This window comes from Xiphophorus hellerii, chromosome 7 (assembly GCF_003331165.1).
Source record: "Xiphophorus hellerii strain 12219 chromosome 7, Xiphophorus_hellerii-4.1, whole genome shotgun sequence".
Taxonomy (NCBI): Eukaryota; Metazoa; Chordata; class Actinopteri; order Cyprinodontiformes; family Poeciliidae; genus Xiphophorus; species Xiphophorus hellerii.
Genome location: NC_045678.1, coordinates 21425948 through 21446297, shown reverse-complemented (window position 1 = coordinate 21446297; position 20350 = coordinate 21425948). Strand labels below are relative to the sequence as shown.

Genomic DNA, 20350 nt, shown 5'->3' with positions numbered 1-20350 from the left:
AAGAAAGAAAAAAAGTTCACACAAATCTGCTTTTTCAGGAGATTTTTTTAAACCAAGTGAAATCAGAGTGGGCTTGACTTGAGAACAATTTGTCTATTAATAGAAGAAAGGATCTTTCTCTGGAAACACTGAAAATGTATTTTTTGTTGCTATTGATAATGAGAAACTGGCTGCTTTGAGTTGGTGAGTGGGCAACATTAAATGCTCCCGGAAGAAGTGTGTGTGATAGTGGGAGTGTGTATGGCTGCCAGATTGTGTGGTGTGTGGGTGATGCTGAATAGAAAAAGATTCTGAAACAGCAGCATTTTAAAGCCATCACATCAAACACTCCGTCCTATAACCACTCCAAATCAAGGCTCGGTGCATGATTTTTTTTAAACATGCACAAAGGCATTTATAAACATAAATCCAAAGGTGGTTCGACTTTGTTGTAAGCTGCCTCAGTTTATTTCACACTTTCCTAAAGAAGGAGTTAAGAAATGTTGCGTATATTATTGCCCTTCTTTCTGAAACTACATTAGTCAAAAAAAATTCTGATGTTCAAATTGCTTGTATAATGAAAAAGTATATATATATATATTTTTTTTTTACATTTTAATTACATTATGGGTTTGTGTGATTGTCTATTTTCAGAGCAAGTTTCGGCACGGATTGTGCAGGAAGTGACGGCAGAGGCAGTGGCGGTGCTAAAGGGAGAACAGGAGACTCAGCGGCTGCCGTCAGGTGAGATGCAGATCCCAATACTGGCATAAATGCTACAAGGAAGTAGGAAGAGGGAAAAAAAATCTTGTGTACAGAACTGGAGTCTATGCTAGCGTTGAGTAAGGGTTAGGACACACTGCCGGCAACTATCCAGGGATTCAAAGACCTACTGAGGCAGCTTTGACTCAGCAGTTTTCACACCTGAAGTTCAAAGGTTCATCTACAATATGTTATAGTAGAATCTTTGTCAGTGCTTTGCAGAGCATTACATACTCCTAATTTTTTCTCATTACAACTACAAACTTTTAATAAATTTACTGGGATTTGATGTAATAGACTGAAAAGGAGTAGTGAAGTAGAAAGAAAGTGATACACAGTTTACAAGCTGTTTGTAAATTAAATCTCAAAAGCTGTAGCATGCTTTTGTCTTTGGAAACCTGGAGTCAGTGCATTGTAAAACCACTTTTACAATTGCAAGCTTTTTTCCTGTTTTTTTTTTTCTGGGAATGTTTTTCTGTTTTGCAAGATAATGTCTACTGAGTTGGATTTAATTTGGGGCTGGACTTTGGCCCATTTCTGACTTATGACTATGCTTTGATCTCAAGCTCTTTTGAATCTCTGTACATAAATATTGATAGGTTTTCTTTCAGCAATGCCCTGAGTTTAACTCCATCCATCTTTTCTCAACTCCCTGTTAAAAAAAGCATCAGGTTGATATGCAATGCTATTTTTTAACCACACATAACACTTTACATGTATTAGAAAAAAGGTTCATTTTGGTTTCATCTGACCAGAGCACTTTTCACATGACTGCTCTGTCCCCTACATGGCTCAATTTTTTTTAATGAATTTCTTTTCCTAGTGCTTTTCTACTTCCTACTCTTCCATGAGGAACAACTTTGTAGAGTTCAGATCTAATAGCTCTCCTGTTAACAAGGTATCCCATCTGAGCTTTGAATCTCTGCAGCTCCTCCAGAGTTACCATACATTTCTGGCTGCCTCTCTTAGTAATACGTTGGAGGATAGGTATATATGATGTTTTGAGATGAGTAAACTGTGTGTTTAGGTTATTGTTTTAGAAACCTAAACCTGGTTTAAATGTTTCCATCACTTTATCCTTGACCTGTTTGGTGTGTTTTTGGTTCATGATGCCACTTGTTTACTAATAATCTCATAAAAATGTTTAAGGCTTTCGTACCAATTCTTTAAATTTTTTCCTTCCCTTTCTATCACTTCAAACATAAATATAATGCATTGAAATGTGTGTATGCATTTTGTTAAAATTGGACAAAGGTTCTGGATCTATATACACTTTTGCAAAGCATTGTTCATGCCACCTTGGAATCTTGTACATTATTAGGAGAATATGCATGTACAGAGTAAACAATCATCAATTTTAAGCACCATACGTCTGTATGTCCTACATTTATATAAATGAGCTTATTCTTTCAATGTATCGTCTTCATTGGATTTATGTAGCTGTATGCTTGACTCATCTTCTCAAAATGCCTCTTTACAGTTGAAGATACCACCAACTTGCCTCCCTCCCCTCCCCCTTCACCTGCAGCTGAACACTTTGGTCCCTTGGAGCAAGGTAGGCCAAGAATAAAGAGTGCATACTTCTATTAAACTAGAGTGTGGTCTCCTTCTTTCCGTTGACTGTACCTGTTGGGGTTGTGTATATGCGCTACCCCTCAAACAAGGGTTTCTCCCAGTCTCCAGTGGGACAAACAACACTATGATGCGTGTTAAGAAAGCCAAATACAAGCTGCGAAAAGCGACATCATGTTCTTCTTTCTCCTGTCATACATTTCCTGTAATATCTTACCACCTCTCCACCATCCTATGCCTGGAACATAGTCATCCTGAAAACCTTCATTTTTGCCATCGTCCATCCAGAGTGAAACAAACTTCCACCTGCTTGTAGACTGTGTTGGTACAGGTATAGTCTTTTTATATGATCCTCTTCATCCAAAACCCATTTTTTAAGCTCTATATGTCAGCCTTCCCACACACTAAAATCAACCATATTAGGTAACCCTTCAACTTCCTGTTAGTTGTTCCTTTGATTAATTTATGTTTTGCATGTCTTTGGCCATTGGGTTTTTTGCTCATTGTCTTTTGTCTGACTTATTTTTTTGTGTGTGTGGGATGTAGTTTATAAGTCAGAGATTAGCTCTCTAGTCAACAAAAAGATCCAATATAAACCTTAGTATCTAAAGGTATAACTGAACTGATGGTATAAAAAATGTCAAACAAAATTACATCAGTGCAATTAAATTGTATAGTTTTAAAGTTGTAGTTACCTTCTTCTGTTGGAATATAAGGAAAACTGTTGTCGAAAAAGTAACTACAATTAAATGAAGTGCTATTATTAGCTGTTTTCTTTCCACTTTAACACATAGACCAGTAAGAGTATGCTTAATTTTTGTGACAGTAAAAAGTGCTCCTAAAACTTGAAAGACTGCTGATAAATGATTCAAAAACAGAAAATTACATAGGTGCATCTCAATAAATTAGAATTTAATGAGATAGTAAAATAAAAAAGTTACATTTTATTCTGTTTTTCAGAAAATAATATTAAATAAGAGCTGAGAACAAAGTATTTTTAACACAGAAGACCTTTTAAGAGGTCTGTCTGGTTATTGCATAGTATATGCATTCCATACTGTGTAGGAGCTCCTCTTAAATTACTTCTTCAGTGAGTCATGGCATGGATGTGATCATTTTCTGACACCTAATGTGCTCAGGAAGCTTTAACAGGAGCTTTGTACTTGTCTCTCATCTTGCTCTTTACAATTCTCCAAAACGTCTCTATGGGGTTTGGGGTTTAGGTCAGGCAAGTTTGATGGCCAGTCAGGCACACTAATACAATAGAGCCTCCTTCTGCTGATAAGCAGGGAGCACAAAGTGGTAAAGTATACTGTTGTGCTGACTCTAGACTAAAGGAAACACAGAGGACCAGAAGATGACATGGCTCTCAAAAATCATCACTGACAGTAGAAACCTCATTAGATTTCAAAGGAAGTCTGATTCAGTCCCCCTCCACTCTTGCTCTACAATCAGAGACATGGATATTCTGAATGAGTTAAAATGCTTCTCCCCTTGTCTTGTTCAGAATCTGATTACATAAGAACTATGATGGTTCATATAACTGTGTGTGGTTGCTCTTGAAGGGCTGACTCCAGCTGCAGCCCACATTGTGAATCACCTACAGTACAAACTCTTGAATGGCCTTTCCTGCACTGTACAGTTGTCCCAATTGCATGCATACTTTTTTCTAGAACACTGTTTCCATCAACTCAACTTTCTAATGGCTACGACACTTTTTAAATAACCAGCTTCTTTAGCAAGGATATTTTGTGGCTTACCTCCATTGCGGAAGGTGTCAGTGATTATTGGCTGGACAACTGTCAAGTCCTCCTCATAGTTGAGGAAACAATAAGAAAATATTTCTTTTTAAAAAAAATTCTATTTATTGGTACAATATTATATTTTCCAATTATCTGAGAAACAAAATTTTAATGTATCATTATCCATGATTATCTAAACAGATTATAATGTTTCATTTTTAAATTAAAATACTGAAAATAAATTTACATTTTGCTGCCACCCTAATTTATTTCGAGTCACCTGTTGGTGACTCTGTGTTTTTGACTGGTCTGAAAAATATTAAGGTTTAGATATTTGAAAAGGTGTTGTGTTCATTTTGCAGTTTAGACTAAAGGCCATTTTTCTGGTTATATGTCCTTCACTGAATACAAAAATCTCCGTTGCCGTTAATGTTGACTGTCTTCTGTTTGTGTTCTATAATATTAGAAAGGAGCAGATGTCTCCATCAAATGTTGCCTTATTTGATATTCTTAGCTAGATGAAGGCTGGCCCCCAAAGCTTTGATTCATTTGAGTTGCTTGTCCACTTGTTTCTGTGTGTGTTATGTGTCTGTTCTTCTCTACCAAGCTTTTTCTTACATTCTTTTCTTCTACTAAACCTTTTGTATTTTGTTTCTTCTTCTAAATATCTTCCTTTCTGTTTGATTCTGAAGCTTTTTTGTCTGCAAAAAAATGTCCATCTTAAAACAAGAACAGGCTAAACCATCTATTAAAAAAAATTAAATGTCCACAGTTAAACAATTTAGCATGACCTATTACTCAGCCTTATGAATTTCTTTATCTTCTATTACAGATATAAATAAATTAAAGACTAATTTAATAATTAGGTTTTGCTACAAAATCATATCTGGTGAAGAACCTATTTTCCATTTGAACAACTTTTAGCCCATCACCTGCTTAGCGTTTTACTCTGTGGAAAAGGACATTGTTTGGCACTCTTTTGCTAATAGCACAATCTTTGCTCTTCTTCTACAACTTTTGACAATGTGCTTTGAATCGATATCACATTATGAGACCCATTGACAACACATTTTCAGTTTTCAGGTAGAGTCCACCTGGTATTCGGCTTTTAAAGACTTCATGATGCTTTATATATGAACAAAATTGCCTGGACTTTTGAAGAGATAGAGGCCACGAGCATCACATAAACCTATCAGTAGACTTCACAAGATATTTTGAATATTCATCTTTCATTTAATGCCAGACCCAGTTGATGTGTTGCCGTAAACTCAGTTTGTGTTTCAGCTTACTACAGCACACCATTCAAGCTAAAGTTCTGCATCTATAGTTGGAATAGTAAGATAGAAAAGACTTTTATGGCATCACCGCCAAATAATCATTAAATAAAATTATTATTGTGAATTGGAAACACCCCATGCCACTCGGCTGCCAAAATGTGGCACCTGCTTTTTGTCTTCTCATGAGATTTTTCCCAACTAAATAACTACAAGAAAAATAGGAGGACTTTTATAAAGTTTTGGTGCTTGCCTGTGCTGCAAGTGGTGCAGAAAAGTATTTACAGTAAGCAAAACCATGTGGACTTTAAAATACAACTATTAAGTCATTTAATAAAATCCCTTTAAGATGGTCATTCTTTGTGTGTTTCTTCATTTTCTTCTTTTATCTTTTCCTTCTTTTTACTGTCTCTCTTTCAGTCTGTGTCCAAATTTCCCTGCAGTTCTTCTCCTTGTGTCTGTCTTGTTCGTAGATGTAGGGGATGAGGAGGAGGCGGGCCCTCTCCGCCGCTTCCAAAATTCTCGGGAGAGGTGCAAGTTCCTCGCCCCCTCCATCTCAGTTTCCGTGCCTGAGGACGACCCCTACCACTCCGACGAGGAGTACTATGAGCACCCATTGTTCAGCCCAGAGTGGACGCACTCGGGCGCTCGCCCCACAGGGCACGCCGTGGCCTTTAGACAGATTGAAGGTGAACCACGCATGGTTCCTCTTTGCCATTCTCCCCTCATCTCCTCGCTCCTTTGTTGTTTTCCTTATGTGATATTACCTTCTTCCTTCATTCCTACCCTCTTTTTGTCCTTCCGTCTCTCTGTTCTTCAGTTCGTCTCTTCGTCTGTCTTGGTGTGATGTTTGTGTGTCCTTTGTGATGTGTATCCACTCAAAATCTGACATTTTTATTTACCAGTCATACTTTTTCTTGTCATTCATTTTAACCGAAACAGTTGCTAGCTGTGGTTGCCCCGCCGTTAACTCTAGTACATAGCAGTGATGTGTATAAAGTACGACAATGTGTCTTTGTGAGTCACTCAGTGAGCATTTTCATCAGTAACATTGTTGCCCACAAAGCTGACTCTCAGGACATGACTTAAGCTCCATTGCTCCCATAACAGTCTGAGAAACTGTGCATATCCTCTATGCACACACCCCTCCCCTCCTTACCAAGCATTTCCCAGTCTTGTGCTGGGAAATGCACAAGACTGTGCATTTCTTTCACTGTGGTGTACTATGCATACATCCATATCACAAAGACTTAACACTTACAGTGTGGCAACAAGGAAGACTTTCAGCTCACATGCACTTCAGACGTAGTTTAAAATCTGTGACTGTTATTGCATCTGGCTTAGAATTTGAATCTTTCCAAACAACAACTTAAAGATGAGTGGTAGTATAAAATCTAAATTAAATATAGTCTAAATGGGACTTTTAAATGTTAGCAATATATAGAATTTATTACAATAGGTCATTTACCCATTCATATACATACAAAGCCTCAACCTGCCTCTGTGTGAATGAATGAGTGAGTGACTGATTGTATTGTAAAGCACTTTGGATTTTGTTTTTTAACTCACTTACTACCTTACTTAAAAAGGAAATATTGCAAGGTTTTAGTAGTTTAGCAGTCAATTTTTTTTATCATGTTAGTTTACAGTGCCTATAAATAAACATAAGCACACCACATAAACTGCTGCAAATTATCTCCTGTTGTATTTCTTTAAAATTGCTAGTTAAATAATGAACCTCAGAATAATTCTTTCATGTCTAGACTGAGATCCTCATTGGATATTCAGTTATTAAATCTGATGACAGATGAAAGGACTACATGGCCTTCACAATGGAATAGTAGCTCAAAAAAAGCTTCTGCTTCACTTAAGTGGCTCTATAGGTGTGAGAAGTGGTGGAAAGAAAAAAAAAGTGAGATAACAATGGTCCCATCTCAAACTGTTTTTCACAAGTTTCGTTGGTAATTAGTGCATTACCATCACTAACTGTACCAGCAACAATGGCAACTGTATATTTTCTACGTTTCAAATATGAACAAAATTTTCAAGTTTAAAATCCAGTAAATAAAACTAGGTTTTCAAAGGTGTTTTGAACAAAGTTCATTTTTGGGAGAGGTGTTGGAGGTGGACTTTCTACCGCAAAGATTCAGTCATAGATCCTGGAGCTGACTAAAGTAAAAGTAAAGAAGCCTTATTATTTTCTAGCTATTTATAAATAGTGCAATTCCAAAAATTCACAGGGCAAATATCTTTTTATAGATGTTATCAGCCCCCTGTATATGTTCATCTCAAATGGATAGGGAATCCCTTTTAACCTAAAAAAGTGGTCAAGGCCCACCAAAATGAATCAATGACAATATTAAAGTGACACAATCCACTTTAAAGATAAATTATTAAATAATTATTCATTCATGCCAAAATGTTTATTGTACGAGGAAGATCCATTAATAAAAATTAACCTGACTCTAATTTGCTGTGCAGGTTGACCAATTAGATGGCAATTTATTTAAATGGAAACAGTGACAGTTTTCACTTATTTCACGATGGACTGCAAAGCATAAACAACAAAACTGTTCGATTTTTGAAGGAGTTGGTAGCTTGATTATTTCACAATATCTTACATAAATGGACATATTGAAATATGTAATTTACTTTGTTTATTACATGTAAAAATATCAGGGCTTATTTATAAATTGGATTGTGGCATTTTTAGTTTCCTTCAGAGAGTGGCTTTTTAATGTAAATACAAGTCACAAAGTATGTGATAAAATAGTTAATTATTTTAAACACTCACTCAAGATCCCTCTAAATTAAAACCCCATGTTCTCACTGTTTTTGTGTGAAAAAGCTAACTGTTTGGGTAACCTTTTTACAGAGCTGAAAGTATCCCCTCATAAGTTATGTTCTTACATAACCCAAGTCTGTGTTGCCTGTAGTCTTATTGTGTCCCCCCTTTCACCCTGTTTTTGAGAAGAAGAGACCATGGAGGCTCTTACAGCTGAATACGAGGAAGAGGAGGAGGAGGAGAGTGCAGAGGCAGCAATGTCTGAAGCAGCTCTTGATGAGCAGCAGTGGAGTGGGGAAGAGCCCGAGCTGGACAGCCCCAAAGCTGAACTCTTAGATCAGACAGAGGCCTTAGACGAGGCACAGGTTGTAGACCTGGGGCAGTCTGAGGCAGCTAGTGCTGCCACAGAAAGCTCTGTGGACAGAGAGGAGGAGGAGGAAGAGGATGCAGAGGGTGAGGAAAGCCATGAGACAGGTGTGTCCTGCCCTCTGCTCTCCCTGCCTGCATGTTATTGCATTTGCCACTCTATTACAACGCAAGATGTGTCAGAAAGGAAGCAAATAACATAAGCATTATTATTCTACTGGAATGGCAAGTAATCCTCTGCGCTCTGCTGCGGCTGCAAGGCAACACAGGCTTGTTGGTGAAAAGAGTCACATTGTTCAAATTAACCTGGTTTTTTTGTGTGGTGTCTTTGCTTGTGTTATTTTTTTATTTTATTTACTTGATGTAGTTTTTGGGGCCGGCCATTTCGTGTTGGTATAATGATGTGAAGTGACGCTAAACATAACCGTGCTTTTTCTTTTTAATTTCCCCAGCTTATAAGCTTACTAGTCTCTCATTATGTTCAGACATAATGGCTTGGTGCTGGTATGCCAGTGCTGCACATTTAATGTTACCATGAATCGCAGTAGATAGGACATGCATTGCATTTTTAATCACCAGTCTCAGTACAGAGAGTTTATAAGGGAGCTATGTTTGGTGTGTCTTGCTCAGTGTGATACAGGTGTTTGTTGAACCATATGTATATTTGCAATTATATCATCATTAAAAAAGCAAAAATATATTAATTTGCTTTTTTCCTCACATGTAGCATTTCTCTGTCATTCTTGGGATGCTTGTTTCTCAGATGAGAAAATTACATAAAGTTATCATAGTTCCATGAGATACTCTAACAAATTTATGATTTCTAACTTTTAACTTAAAGTGTAGCAATGATTTTCAATGAATGACAGAAATGCGGCATCCCTTACAGTTGGTTTTGATGCATGGGTACTCCTCCCATCTCTTATAACTGTTTTCCCATAAATCAGCATTACAGTTGCCTCACGCCGACTCCGTCACACTCCATCTCATGTCTTTCATCCATCTGTGACATGGTGGGCCCTTAATCTTGCCGTACCTCTTCAGTGATGGCTGTATTTGTGCTGTAAGTTTCCAAAGGAGAGCTTTGCCTGGTTGTGTGCAAGCTTTCCCAGTGACCGGCTTATAAACAATCCTTGTTCATAGCATGCTAAAGCAAAATTTTTCTTTTGTGATAGAAACAGTCAACTTACAGATATCTTTACAGCTTTGAAGATGGATGCAGACAAGCAGGACAGTGAGTCGATGAGCCCTGACAGCATTGGATCAGAAAAGCGTCCTGAGGAGTTTTTTGAGCCTCAGATGCAAGGTTTCTTTGCTGGTGAACGAGTTGTACCGGAGAGCCCGACCATGGATATGCCATCTTTTGTGCCTCCAGATGTTCAAATCCAAGCCAAAGAACCAGTCAGATCTCTCACACTTCAGCCCACATATGGGGAGCCAATCACAGTGTCAGAAAAACAGCCATCAGTGGAGGTGGTGGAGTTCAGCAGCATCACTGCTCCTTCTGACTTCTCTTCGATGGGAGTTAAAGTTCAGGCAGGAGACACAACTAGCGAGGCCAGAGACAAATCAGGCATGTCGGCATACTTTGAAACCTCAACTGTGGAGGCTGAGGAAGGTACAGAATGTAAGGGCGAGGGGTACTATGAACTGAGTCGATCTGGTGAAAAAACAAATAAAGATGATTCCAAGTCCCAAGAAATCAGCTACAGCACACTGGCAGAAGCTAAGGATAATCCTGGAATACAAAAGGCTCCACCTGGAGATACCGACATGTTTGCAATTCCTGATAGAAGTAATGAATGCAGGCTTTCACCCGGTAAGCTTGCCTTAGAGCAGAGGAGTTACTCACTCAACATCACCATTGGAACAACAGATCAGAGTGGACAAGGCAGGCAAAGAAACTTCACCCCACTGGCCACAGACATCATGTCATATACAAGTGGAAGTCTTGACGAATCAGCTGACTACCTTCCAGTTTCTACACCCTGTGTAGATAAGCCTCCATCATTTCCTCCTCTTATCCTGGAGACTGCTGCTTCTGTCACGTCGGATTCCTCTTCCCCTCCAAGAACTGCTGAACCACCATTAAAGGTCAGTTCAGAACCTGAATCTCCTGAATCACCTGAGCCAAATAAAGGCCCTTACAAAAATGGATCAGTGATGACACAGGACTTACCGGAGATGCTAGACCTTGCTGGTACCCGGTCCAGGCTGGCTTCAGAAAACACAGACCCTGAAATAATCCAGAAGAAGTCACTCAAAGATGATGTACCTATCTTCACTGATGATCCTCTCGCTAGTATGACCTCAGGGGAGCTGAGTCCTGGTGTAAGAAAAAGTGATAGTCAACTGGAAGAGATGGGGTATTGTGTGTTCAGTGAATATTCAGGGCCTATGCCATCCCCTGCAGATGTCCTCAGCCCTACGAACACTTGTGGACACGCTTTTACCCCTTCTGTCTTGGAGGAGAAAGTTGCTGAACAGGCAAGAAAATTAGCAGTAAGAGATACATCCTTGGAAGACAAGATTTTGTCATCTGGAGGCGCCAATGTTTATGAGAAGGATGACCAAAGCCAAGGGAAAAGAAATGATTCACTTGAAGAAAGCAGCAAATATGATTCAAATGATCATCCAGCAAAATCTGTAAGTGAGACACCTTTTGGTCAGCTCAGTGAGCCCTTTGTGACACCAACTGTCACTGTGACTCTAGAGGAAGGAGAGAGGTCAATGAGTGAGACCGAACGCCAAGCCAGTGGCGAAGGTTCAGTATCAGAAACCGAGATCGCCGACTATGAGAGGCAGATCCGCAAGCTGGAGATGGAGGACAGGCCTCTAAGTCTTGAGGAGGAGCGGGAACTCCAGGAGCTCCGGGAGAAAGTGAAGCTGGTGCACCAAGAGGCCTATGAAGAGGTGGATGCTGAGGATGTTTACCAGCTGACTGGTATGGCCAAGGACCGCATTGCCAGGCCTGTGAAAACATCACCTACTTCATCTGTAGAGAGCAACATTGATGATGACAAACTGCTTTCCCCAGTACTCTCACCCTCCAAACTTAAACAAAGAGAATTGTACGGTTCACCCAAAAGAGCAGCTTCGCCTGTGTCAGGAATAAACAAAGATGAAAGGGCTGAACAAGAGAGGAAAATGAAGGAAGACCAAGAAAGGGAAGCAGCTGAGCGAATAAAGAAAGATGAGGAAGAAAGAAGAATGAAGGAGGAAGCAGAATTCAAAGAAAGAGAGGAGCAAGAGAGAAGGGAGAAAGAAGAGGCAGAAAGGATACTGAAGGAAGAGACAGAAAGGCATGAAAAAGAGCTGACAGAAAGACTGGAGAAAGAACATAAAGAGAGAGAGGAGAGGGAGATGAAAGAAATGGAGGAGAAAGAGAAGAAAGAAAGAGAAGAGAGGGAGGAAAAAGAGAGGAAAGAAAAAGAAGAAAGGGAGAGAAAAGATAAAGAAGAATTGGAGAAGAAGGAAAAAGAAGAGAGAGAGAGGAAGGAGAAAGAAGAAAGGGAGAGGAGAGAAATAGAAGAGAGAGAGAGGAAGGAGAAAGAAGAAAGGGAGAGGAAAGAAATAGAAGAGAGAGAGAAGAAGGAGAAAGAAGAAAGGGAGAGGAAAGAAATAGAAGAGAGAGAGAGGAAGGAGAAAGAAGAAAATGAGAGGGAAGAAAAAGTGAAAGAACAAATGGAGCGAGAGGAAAGAGAAAGGAAAGAAAGAATGGAAAAAGAGAGAGCAGAGCAGGAACTGAAAGAGAAGGAGGAGAAGGAAAAGATGGAGATGGAACTCAACAAGGAGAAAGAACAAGAGAAACTGACTCAAATGGACAAAATAGTTTCAGACCAGCCAGTAGAAGCCAAAGGAATGCAGCAAACAGAAAATGTCTCCATAAATCTTGCTGAAGGAAATCTGCCTGAAAAGGAGAATGCAGAAGACGAGGTGACAAAAGAGATACCAGAGACCCACGCTGCAATTGAATCTGTGGTGATGGTTGAAGACGATTTCATCACAGTGGTGCAAACCATCGATGAAGCTGAAGAACCTGGTCACAGTGTCCGTTTCTCTGCTCCACCTGAGGCTGAAACCCTCTGTGTTGGTGCACGGAAAGAAGAAGAAGAGGCAGAAGAGGATGAATCTATAGAGTTGGCTGAGGAAGCAGATTTTGAGGCAGCCAGCCTTGAGGAGGTAGGGGAAGTTCCTGAAACCCCTGTCTCCCCAGCACAGGAAGCTCAGACCAGAGAAACAGAGGGACGGTCAGAAAGCTACGATAGAGATGAAACTACAGTTGATGACTCTATCCTTGACAGCTCCTGGGTAGACACACAAGGTAATATCATTTAAAATATATATCCTATTATGGTATTTACCCCAATCCCTTTTCCTGCTGCTGTTTCTAGCCAGGTAATGTTGTTTTTTTTTTTTCCGTATCTTGTCTACTAGATGATGATAGGAGTATGGCAACGGAGCAGATTGAGCTTTTACCCAAGGTGCCCAGTCCAGTTAAGAAACCCGCTGTCGTACAGAGTAGTCTGACAAAACAACGAAGTACAGAAAAACAAGAAAAATCTGTCAAACCCAAAACTAAAGGAGGGCGAACTAGAGGACGCATCTCCACGCCTGAACGCAAACCTGTTCGCAAAGAGCCCATCTACATACCCAGAGAAGAGATCAAAAAGAAAAAAGGTATTTTTTTAACAATCATTATTTTTTCAGTAATCATACAAATAATTTTCTAATTGTACTGAAGAATGGATAATATTGTTTAAATAAATAATCTCCAAATTACCCTTCTTCCTAAAATGAATATCACTACACAAATTTTTTTCAACTGGTTATTTCATGTAAACAGTAAAAACAATAAAGTTTTTACCCATACCTACCCCCAATGAATTGCAATGTGAAACAATGAGTGTTTTCATGTCCTATACTATACATTTGTTGATTGTATTAACAATCAACAAATGTTAATACCAGCAATATGGGATGCTTAGAGAAAAACAAACAAAAATATAGACAATGTTTTCTGTATCAATGGACAAATATCAATATTTTTACAAATTTTCTTTTTTAATTTGGTCAAGGTTTGTACTTCTAAACAGCTATATTAACTTCCAGGACCGCATTTGAGAAATATGTAGATACTCATAAGAAATAAACATATACAATCAAACAGCAGAAAGGCACCTAAGTGTGATGATGTCTCCCCTCAAAGGTTTTCAGTGTTTTTAGTCACTTGCTTTGTTTCTTTGAATTTTGCAGCCATCATAAAGAAGACTGAGTTCAACAAAAAAGTGGAGACTCAGACTCTGTCTCCGTCCAAGCGGAGCGCCATGAAGCCAGCAGTCCGTCACACTAGGCCGATCCAGCATCACTCCTGCCCAAGAAGGAGACCCACAGGTGAAACATGGGCTTGATCTGTCAGGCAGTTTCCTTAGCATTTACCAGTACAGCAGTTTCCATCATATCAGTCATGCCATGTCAGAATACTCTTACATAAGGTATTCATTTTTGTTTTATTGATTACAATTATTTGTTTGGTTTTGTGTTTTTCTGTTTATGTAATCAGAATTAAACGGATCGAAAGAAATGTTTCATCTGTTTTCATTTAAAGAAAGTTTATGGCCCCTCATACATTAATTCATTCAGGTTTTTGTACAGGAAAGCAAAGGTTTTGTACTGTTGTCACTTTAGTTTCCCACTTAATTCTTGCACTTGGTTTGAACTATTAGTGATCTGTTCATTATAGTCATACATTTTCATTATAATTGGCCAGTACTGAAGCTGTTACAGTTTTTAAACCATACTATAAATGCTCTTTTCCACTTTCAAATGTATGATTTCTTCTAAGCTACTAATCTATGTTTTGTTCCATAAGCAGTCTCCAATGCTGTTCTGTCCCAGAGGCAGTTTGCACCTAATTTTTCCCTGATGGACTGAATTCTGTGTCACCAATGATAAAAGCTCAGCTTACTGCTGCATTGCCCCAATTAGATTATAGAAATCCTTCACTCTGTATGATTTAATGCCAAGTCTTTGAAGAACAACGCTCTCAAAGGAGCAGCAACCTACTCCCATTGCACATTTGACTCATAGCCTAAGAAGCCATACATGTTTTTACTTATAGCTTACAACACATGCAAGATCTTGCCTTCTTCCTATAGTGCACATTGGTGCTATGTGTTCCCCAGATTAGTGACGCACACATACCCCAGGACATCCACATGGTGTAAAATGAAGGCCATCATTGTTTTTCCACCAGTATTCTTCTCTTGTACAACTTTCAATACCAGCAATATGGAACTCAATAAGACAGAATGGTGTTCCTGTCTTACTAATGCAGACAGGAACTCCATTAAAAGAGCTGTAGTTTTGGAGATCCTCTGACCACAAGTTGATCCTTGTTCAAGTCTCCTGTTTTTAAAATCCAAGTATAAATGTTTGTTACGAACTATGTAATTGACAATGTAGATCATTTTAAGTACTTATACTTTAGCTTAATTGTATTTAGATTAGATATGTCCTGCCTAATTTTCCCTCATTTCTGTTTCAGAAGCCCTTTCAGACAGTCGCCACCCTCTTAGTGTTGCCAGACAGTCTCGAGACAGAGCATCAGTAAGTATAAAAAGTAAAGCCAACTCTGATGTAACATTTTCCATCAAAACCAGTTAGAGGAAAAACAAAAAAATTGAAAAATGTAGCAACTATATATCAGTGCAGAATAGAACATATCGGAGATGCTTGAGATCAGGGTCCTAAAAATAAATCATACAATCACAATCACTTTCTTGCCTTTGCCAGCAAACAAGTTCACAGGCTAAAAAATTATTTTTGATGTAATGATAATAAGGTAATTGTATGACAAGTTTAGTCTCCTCATTATGGTATTATTTGTAGGCAGCTATCACAATGTAAAACACATGGTTGCATACCTTCTTATCTTCAAAGGAGTTAGAAACACTCCAAAAATCTGTTCTTAAATTGGAGAATGAAATATTTTCAAGATATAAATGGCTTGTATTGTAGCTTAAAAAGAGAATATAGTTTGATATAACTATCAAAATACCTCAAAAGTTGACACATATTAGCTGAAATACAGTACATCAACTGACAGAAGAATAACACAAGCAAATAATATTTTTCTCTGTAATTTAAAAGACAGTGACAATGCTGGTTTTCCATACAGGACTAAGCTGTTAGATTACTGGTTCTTTTTGCACAGATAGTGAAGACAGACCCATTTGCAATGTTTATTATATTGAGTGGGTGTAGAGTCACCCTGTGACATTTCCCCATCGGCTGGCGTGGTCGTGACTCCATTTTCCTCCTCCACCATGCTAATGACAGTTATTGTGTCTATAATAACACCATTTCTGCATTCCTTAAATGTCATGTCATTTTCAGCATACTGTAAATGTCTTCTAATCCATCTATTAATGTGTGGCCAGTTACTGTTGCCAAAGCTGAACATGATGTTCAATGCTCTGCCTTTTTTATGTTTGTTGATCGATACCTTTGTATATATTTTTTAAAGAATCGTATAAACGTAATGCATCTGATGAATTCCTCAGAAGTACCAATGTCACCTGTGTATACAAAAACCAGATAGTGGAAGAAGACTAGTTGAAGAAAAATATATACCGTACATTGCTGTTTGAGCGCATTTACACACAAAATGGTCCTACAAACATCTTCCCAATTATACAACAACTTACAGAGCTCTGTGCCAATTAGTTTGACCTGCTGTGTCATTTTCATAACTCTGTCACTGTGTTGTTTATATTCACATACTGGGTCACATTGTTGTTCCATTTTAGTGTTATGCTCACCATTTGTTACAATGGTTCCCATCTACAGTAGATGTCCAGCCTCATTAGACCACAGAGCTCATCAGAATCACAGTCTTACAGTTGAGATGGGCGGACAGTTGTTTGGCAGGGTAGTTTCACAAATTGTGAATGTACAGAAATGTTATGTAATTACAAGAAGTCAACAATCACATGATACTATTTAAGCTGATGTTATTGCGCTGTTCTAATGAGTTTTTTTTCCCATCAGGATGGTGGGTCACGGAGTCCAGCAAAGAGATCATCTGCACCACGTCATGCCTCTATTCTGGGTCGCCGTGGCTACCACGAACACGAGGAGAGTTCTACCTCCATCACCAGCTCTGGATCAACTGCTCCCCGCAGACCCACATGTAGGCTGGTCACTTCACTTCACAAAGGCATCAGGCTCTTCACAGTTGTCAGAGGCAGAAATCTTTGTTCTTATATCAATATTGCTCAATTGGGTTTTACTTTTCTGCATTTTAAAGCATTTTCTGAAAAGGTAAAAAAATGTTGTCTGTATTTATTTGAAAAATTTAACAATGTTCTTTTCAAAAGAGGAATACAGGTATTGTTGATGTTTTGTATATTTGTTATGTACAGATTAGGCTCTGTTTCTTGTTGTATTATTTAGCCAGTTCAGATTTTTCTTTCCAAGAATATAACATATAGATTTATTTTTCTAATCTTTGTTTTAAATGTAGTAACAATTAAATGTGACAAACACTGACCATACTAGACAAATGAATGCACCCTTCATCCCAATCACCACACACTATATAAAACAAAGAATCATCAAGAGCAACTGCATTTTTTAAAACATGACCTACACTTAATTTCTTCATGTTTAGATGCATGTTTTGATTTTTATTTAATTTCCGTTTTTACAGCATTTCGCACTGAAATGAGAGCAGAGCATAGGATAGGACGAGCCCCAAGCATGACCGGTAAGAAGAATTTCAAATGTAATGTGAAATGTTTCTTTTTTCAATGTAATAATCCAAATGACTTGAAATGAGTTGTATTCATATTTGCATATCACAACTGCAAAATTTAGGATTACAACTCATCCCTGAAGTTCTCTTGTCATCATTTGTTTCAACCATGAATTCTTTAGTTACAGAATCGGTACGTTCCCGTTCAGCTCGCAGTGGGCACTCCACCCCTCGGACCCCAGGCTCAACAGCCATCACCCCAGGAACCCCTCCCAGCTACTCGTCATCTTCCAGAACCCCCGGGACCCCGCGCTCCCTCAGTTTGATTTCCCAGGAGAGGAAAGTGGCAGTGGTCCGCACCCCACCAAAGTCACCCGCAACCACTCCCAAGCAGCTGCGCATCATCAACCAGCCACTGCCTGACTTCAAGAATGTCAAGTCCAAGATCGGGTCAACAGAGAATATCAAATACCAGCCAAAAGGAGGACAGGTAACATGTCATGTCTTACAATTTCACCCTCAAAACCTGAAGCCCTTTGTGTTGTTTCCTTCATTCATGCATATTTCTTTTTTCCTGACTGTTAGTTTTGTTTTCCTTGTATCTTTTTTTGTCATCATGAATTTATTATTTTAATACAGACTCATTAAGACAAAACTATGAGCTTAAGTTGCTTTCATATAAATTTAATCCACATCGACTAAAAGTTTTTGTAGCGGAAGAACTAAATTAGAAAATGTTTTCATGTATATAAAAGTAGGTCTCACAAGTAAGTAAAATCATTCTAAAGAGTTTCATCCACAGCTTTCCACATCACAAAAATGTTCTGGGGAAATGGCAATATGCAGAAGTGACAGTAGTGCCTTGCAAATTGTGTTTTTCAAACAAATTCTCACCTTTCTTACCCTGTATATATCCTAAAGCCTCTTTTCTAAATTGTGTTCACACTTGATGTTGTTTTATTGTCTTTGTGATGGAATCAGTTTTTAGAAAAACTAGTTGACTTTGACAGTTTATTAGGTGTGTTCCACTTCACTGAAAAAAAATTGTTGAGCTGTTACTGAGATGAACTAAAATCATCTCAGTAACATCTCACAATGATGCGGCTTAATTTCATCATTGTGTTTCAAGCATGTTAATGTTTCTTTCATTATTTTTGGCCTATCCCTAAATTAGCTCATCAGACGCTCCAGATTTTAGTACACAGAAGTCTTTAACATCTCACTGGGGATTCTTTCCTGAGGGTTTCCACCAGGCTTTGTTTGTAAGGACAGCATCAACATATATACACATTTCAAATGATGTTTTCTGATCCAAGGGAGACTGTGCATTTGAGTATAAACACCTCCCTCCCCAGTATTGTCAAGATTTTTTGTCTTGTCTAGGTTTCGCCCTGCAACAAAAACAGCAGTGCTGCAGCATCAAGCAAAGTGATGAAAGCAGCAGTGTGTGTCTGTAGCTATCAGCTTATACAAGGCTGCACTGATGACCCGATTAGGAGTCTAAGCTTTTGTCTGATGTGTTTATGACTTTTACAGGTCTCTGAGCTGCTTAGTGCAGTCAACTACAAAATATGGAGGAATCATGTTCCAAACGATGGCCTGTCATCTGCTGAAAAAAATGGATGCTTTGTTTTTCATTGCATGCATGTGTCTCTGTCCAAGATGGCATGATTTGTTATGATTAGTGACATGGTTCTTTTTTCCTACTGCTAACATTTATTTACTTCATCCGTTCTAAACCGGAGGAGTTTCAGAAGTAATCCTGTGGATGTGGAAGTGAATGCATTTTTAGTCCAATGCACAGATTACACTTCTTAGCTTGTGTTTTTTTATGATACAGATTTCAAAATTATCTCTGTAAGAGTTGTGTCCAAACTTGGTGAGAACAGCATATTACTAATGGGCTCATTTACACTTAAAAAGAAATATTGTGACTTAAAGCAAGGTTTCTCCTGATTTCATTACAATTATTTTTGCTGCTTCCAACACAAGACCATTCATTTTGTGTGTTCCCTGTCTTATTACCGAAGGAAGTCATCTTTTGGTAGCTCATTTGTGTGTTTTTTTATCAGAACTAGGGGGAAACTTCAGATTTTCCAACCTATTTAGAGCTGCACACTGTCATTCAGCAAAGGTAACATTTAATCTGCTCCTCTAGGCAGAAAATCTAAGCTTGAAAGATAGCTTAGTGAGGTTAAGATTCCTGTAACTTTGGCAGATTCATTTTTTTCTGATTGCCTACATATTCTTTTGGTGGCCAAAAGGGGATTTTGTACATTTACTGCTGGCACAAGGACCAATACACATGCCATCAGCAGCAAAGCACAGAGGTTTTTTGATCTGGAAGTCTGTGCTGCACTTCTTTACCATTACCGTTTGTTTGCTGGCGACACACTGTGTGAGCTGGACTCATGGCTTGCTGATAATAATTATGACATCTAATTTGTCCTAACATTTAGGAATACCGCTAAAATTATCCCACACCTGTAGGGAAAAAGCATTGGTGGATTGAGTATTATTATTTTAACCTTGAAAAACTTTCAGCTTCTCCTCATGCAAATGTTTTACTTACAAATGGGGCTCATTTTAAGGGAAAGTAAACAGGCTTCTAAATGCTATAAGTTGCATAGTTACAATATGAAAAAGTCTACATACATTGATTTTCTATGTTCTGTGCTAAGTGTACATTTCCTTTTAATAACTTTTTTTAGATATATTTAATTTGTAAGCTGGAGATGCAAAAACATTTTTAAACTATTGGTCAGGATAAACTTTAACAGCCTATAAACATCACCTGACCACAAACATATTATCTGCTTTCACTTTTTAAATTTTTTAAATTTCATTTACCTTTGTTTTAAAGAAATATACAGGTTTTAATTTTATTTAGAGCACAATGGATGGTTATTGAATAAAAGGAGTCTTTTGGATAGTCATCCTGGAATTTAACCATTTTTTAGTAACAAACCCCAAAAAGCTTAAGGCCAAATGCCTGTTGTTGTTCTGTCAACAACAACAGGTCCTTTCCTGCAGAAACCACCTAAAAATATGTTTGTACAATGGAATGGCTTTTTTATTTCCCTTTAAAATTGCTGCATGACATGTCGCTATT

At 38.3% G+C, this 20350-nt stretch overlaps 1 protein-coding gene across 3 annotated transcripts in view; it reads left to right on the top strand.

Annotated features, from left to right (window-relative positions):
* The window catches only part of map2 (microtubule-associated protein 2), an 81662-nt gene that overhangs the window by 51028 nt on the left and 10284 nt on the right, over window positions 1-20350 (top strand). For 2 of the 3 annotated variants that reach the window (XM_032568156.1, XM_032568155.1), the window contains exons 1-7: window positions 12150-12804; window positions 12918-13160; window positions 13737-13874; window positions 15028-15089; window positions 16533-16674; window positions 17194-17250; window positions 17421-17728. In XM_032568156.1, the coding sequence (XP_032424047.1) occupies window positions 12165-12804; window positions 12918-13160; window positions 13737-13874; window positions 15028-15089; window positions 16533-16674; window positions 17194-17250; window positions 17421-17728 (1590 nt within the window). In that variant the 5' untranslated portion in view covers window positions 12150-12164. Of the gene's footprint in view, window positions 1-633; window positions 724-2221; window positions 2297-12149; window positions 12805-12917; window positions 13161-13736; window positions 13875-15027; window positions 15090-16532; window positions 16675-17193; window positions 17251-17420; window positions 17729-20350 lie in introns of those variants that run through there. The other variant, XM_032568157.1, reaches the window with a different exon arrangement.